Raw genomic sequence first — 4459 nt, 5'->3', positions numbered from 1 at the left:
GGGGTATGATAAAGGAGGCAATACGAGGTTCTTCACTAACATTTTATGTTTTATTTTTGCTCTGAATTTATTTTCAATCGTATCATGGCTTCATTTTGGTGCCATTAGTTTAAAGCTTCGAGATTGGACTCTGTTTACGTTAATATGGAATTAGGCTTCTATCAACGCTATTCCTTTTTTGCTACATCGTCCCTAGTTGAGTGGTAGTCCGAGTAATTTTAATGAGTATAAATAAATGGGTGGCAAATGCAAATCATTACAAACTGATAATGTTGGTTAATATTTATAAATGTGAAAAATAAACGGAGGAGCACAACTCATTCAAGCACTTTCCATCATACAATTAAACAGACTAGAATAAACAATTTTGCTGTAAAATAGATTAATTGACATAATGGCACTCTTGTAGTAATGGTTAATCAAATTCGAACAGAATAAACCCTGGCGAAAACAAGCTTATGTGTAACATTATAACAAATCCATAAACATTTCCATGCAAATTTAGATAAAGTCTACAATACAAGAATACAGAAAGTGCACTAGTCAAATCCTCAAAACTGATGAACGGATGATAATTTTAATTTCTTTAAGCTCGAACACCTTTAAGGCTAACCATGCGTGAAGATGTATCGCCCTGAGGTCCCCTCAATGCAGAACCCCCTTGAGCACTCCTCCCATAACCTCCATCTTGATACCGTCCACTCTGGTAGCCACCACCTGTTCCCCGTCCCATTCGATCCCTGGAATAGCCACCTGCGGCTACTTGACCTATTGACCTTCCACCACCACCATATCCTCCAGCACGCCCACTGCCTTGCCTTGGCTGAGAAAGGCCCAGGTCTTGCCATCTACCACCTGAAGAGGCTGTTCCACTACCACCGGCGGCAGCAGCAGCATAGTCCTGGCCATCTCTCCGCCTTAGAGGCAGATCCAATCCACCACCACCTATCCTTGCTTCCGTTGCTCTTTCATTGCTCTCTGCAAGGATAGATAACTTCTCTGTCAACTGGAATGCCAATGCCTGCAGCCTAGAGTATTCAACATCCTGGAAAACAACACACCCAGTTGGCTGGTCCCAGCTTGCATGGAGCTCCTCATTGATCATCATCCTACTGACAATACTATGAGTGCAAGAAACAGAGAGATCAAAAATTTTTGAAAGTTGATCCAGGCTCAGGGATTCATAAGAAGAAGCGAAGGTAAAGAGGTATGTCCTCAATGCCTCCTCCTTGATTTTGTCTTTCAGCATTTCAAGCACAGTGTCTCGATTTCTCACAAATTTCCATACATCGAGAGACACAATAATGTCAAAAGCCTTCTGGAAGTCTCCCTTTATGAGAAACCTTGTGGCAGCCATAACATGGTCCCTCACATTTTCCGGTGGACCAGTGAACGTTTGCTTCTCGCTGGCCTCATGCAAGCGACGGAAAGTCTTAGAAATTACCTTGCGTTTAGCATCATGAACATTGGCAGCCATATTAGGAACTTCCAGCAGCATGGCAGATACCAGATGTACTGACTCCAGGAGTTCAAGATTGATGTGCATATGATATGGCATTTGCCTCCTTCTTTCCAACCTTTCCTGAAAGAGGGTCGAAAATAGTTAACATCAATATCAAAATTTAATTCTTACAATTGCAAAATAAATACAACATCTAAAAAATACATGGGAACTTACTACGTCCCAAAACAGAATTTATCAGCTACATTGATCAGTAATATAAAACTGAAATAACTAAGAACTTTGGACTGTTAAAAGGCACAATATGAAACCTAATAGTCTATTGACAGGGACTAGACTATTGCAGAACTAATAAACACAGATCAGTTTCTACCAGCAGCTGAATAACATCACGCTGAACAAATTATTATCAAAACTTCACATTCCTTCACTTCTGAGTTCTTTTGCAACACATTATTGACATGATGACAGTTTCTCATGAAAATAGATACTATTGAGTTTTTATTGTTGTAATTTGTGAACCAGATCAATTAAACAAATTTATAAAATGTAACACTGAAAAGCCTAATTGATGACTAGGAGTGGGGGGTCTTGGTATTTTAAAATGATTTTCAAATTTGGAAATATATATGGTATAGCACAAATATAAATCCATTTATACATCTTTCATCACTCTCTTAGTCACCTCACAATGAATGCATTGAATCTTAAGATCAGAACCCAAAAAATATCCACAATATCATAAACATTAGTAAAAATGGAGGGGGAAACTACCTGTTCCGGAGTCTTCTCATGATAGCGACTTTGTGACACACCTTGGGCAAGTAACTCTTTTACCCTTCCACCAGAGTACAGTTCAGAGAGACAACCATGTGCTTCAGAAATCAGTCCAATCCGAAAAGCACATAAACCTAACTGTGACATAGCCCTGTTAAAAAGTATCTGAGTTGAAATGTCCATGTGTTGAATACTATCTTGCAAATGACTCATAAGAAGCAGATCACGGGCAATTGAGAACTCATCAAGGAGAGCATGGTGGTATATATCACAGAGCATTGCACGTGCTTTAGTTCGCTCGTCTCCGTACTTGTAAATCAATGATACCAATACATCCATTATGGTCCTGCTATTATCAGGGAATGTGGGCTTCCGGGCCACAATCTCTGGGGTAACAATAAATGCAGAAGGAATTCTTGATTCCTCAAATCCTTTTGACTCCTCACTTGCCTCCCCTCCATCATCTCCATTCTCTGTCAGCTCAGTCAATTTTTTCATTGCATCATAAACTTCTTGCGGTTTGTAGTAAATGAGCTCAACTCTCCTCAAGGCCACCTTAGAAGCAGCTTTGAAATTCCCAACTCTTTCAAGATATTCCTGGACATTTTGAGCAAGAACCAGAAACAAGGGTTCATCCCTGAGTCTCTCAACATAGTCCCGTGTATGAGGATCTATGCACTGCAAGCTCTTGAAAAACTCAACGTCAATCCTTTCTAAGAAAGCAACTAAGTTACCCCAGACCCGAATTGGTCCATTGTAGTCAGCACCTTTCTGAGTTTCGTTCTCATCTGGTTCCACCGAATCGTCAACCAATATGTTTGGATGCTGCACTAGAATATCAAGAATGACCAGCATGTTTTGCACACATTTTTTCCACACATTTATGGGCATATGTCCATTGAGCCCTGGATTGACATCAAATTGAGCAGAAACCACACTGAACAGAATTTCCAACTTCTGTGCAGGTGTCTTAGCAACTTTCGTTAAGAAAGTAAGCTGCTCAACCTGTTCGAATCTCCCAGTCCCCTTTCTGCCCCTAGCAGCCACAACCTCTTTGAACTTCTTGTTAACAGTGTCCCATGTGATCTCACTGGGGTCTTTCATAAATTGTCTATCCAATAGCCGATCCTTCTTGCTAAGCTTTTGGTCCCAAGGACCATCACCAGCATCATGCTTCTCATCATCATACTGAGAAGCTTCAGAATCAGATTTGGCTTCTGGTTTCCGAAGCTGCTCTGGCTCAATAATCTCATCATCACTCTCATACTCTTCCTCGCTCTCCTCTTCTTCCTTCTCCTCGTCGCTCTCAGGATTCTCCCTACACTTATTAATCAAATCCTCGTACTGCTTATTATTTTTCTTCAGCTTCTGCTTCATGGTGTTCAAAGCCTTAGCATTGCTACTACTCATCTTCTTCTTGGCATCCTTATTAGCCAAAGCCTGAGCCAAGAAATCTTCCAACATCACAAGCGTCTTGATGTAGAGATTCGGAACCTTCACAGACTCAGTGACACGCATAACCTTCTCAAGCTGTTTGTTAATCTTGTCAAAACTCTCTTGCAGGCTCACCCAATCATTAATCTTCATAGCATTCTTCATCTGATCAACAGTGGACGCCATCTCCTCGAAACGCTTATCTTTTGCCGACCGCACAACACGCTTCTGCCCGTCGGAATCATCACTGTCACTAGCATTTTCCTGCAGGTACCTGCTTGTCACTGCTTGGCTAGCAGATTCACCTGCCGTGGGTTCAACCTCCTCATCATAATCACTCTCCTCCTCCTCGGAATCACTTCCACCCTACAATTAAGTAAATAACAATGCAAAAATAAAAAAATAAAACTTCCACACATGATAATTTCCTTAACCTAAAGGAGCAAACAATTAAAACATTGATTGAGAATTTTCTAAATACCTGAGTCCAGAATCTTGAAGCCATCTTTTAGTCAAAAAGTTGAGTAGGGAATCTGCAAATGAACTTAACTGTATCACGATGAATTGACAAGAAGCATCAATTCAGATAAAATTGTAACTATTGAGTTCCAACAATCGTAGAAGAAAAACTAAAACAGCAGCGTTGAATTTGCGCTTACCACTTCAGAAACTGGCGTGTGCTCCGGAAGACGAGAGACAAAAGCGGCTGTGGATTGAAATCGAACGCGAACACAGGAGCCTAGGGTTTGCTTTGTAATATTTGGGCCGTTGGGCCGAACCCAATTG

The 4459-nt window shown here is 40.9% G+C and overlaps 1 protein-coding gene across 2 annotated transcripts; it reads right to left on the bottom strand.

The window, feature by feature from the left end:
- Positions 1–386: 386 nt before the first annotated feature.
- On the bottom strand, positions 387–4459 carry LOC114165079 (eukaryotic translation initiation factor 3 subunit C-like). Of its 2 annotated transcripts, none has more exons than XM_028049767.2 (4): positions 4333–4459; positions 4155–4206; positions 2237–4039; positions 387–1582 (listed from the first exon to the last, which is right to left on the bottom strand). In XM_028049767.2, the coding sequence occupies exons 2-4, from the start codon at positions 4176–4178 to the stop codon at positions 587–589; spliced, it is 2823 nt and encodes a 940-aa protein (XP_027905568.2). In that variant the 5' UTR covers positions 4179–4206; positions 4333–4459; the 3' UTR covers positions 387–586. The 2 variants fall into 2 exon arrangements, with proteins under 2 accessions (XP_027905568.2, XP_085530133.1); XM_085674007.1 differs by having other exon boundaries at positions 4155–4222; positions 4333–4422.

This window comes from Vigna unguiculata, chromosome 1 (assembly GCF_037176805.1).
Source record: "Vigna unguiculata cultivar grain cowpea cultivar isolate G323 ecotype 2 chromosome 1, ASM3717680v1, whole genome shotgun sequence".
Classification (NCBI taxonomy): domain Eukaryota; kingdom Viridiplantae; phylum Streptophyta; class Magnoliopsida; order Fabales; family Fabaceae; genus Vigna; species Vigna unguiculata.
This window is presented reverse-complemented; position numbering and strand designations above follow the sequence as displayed.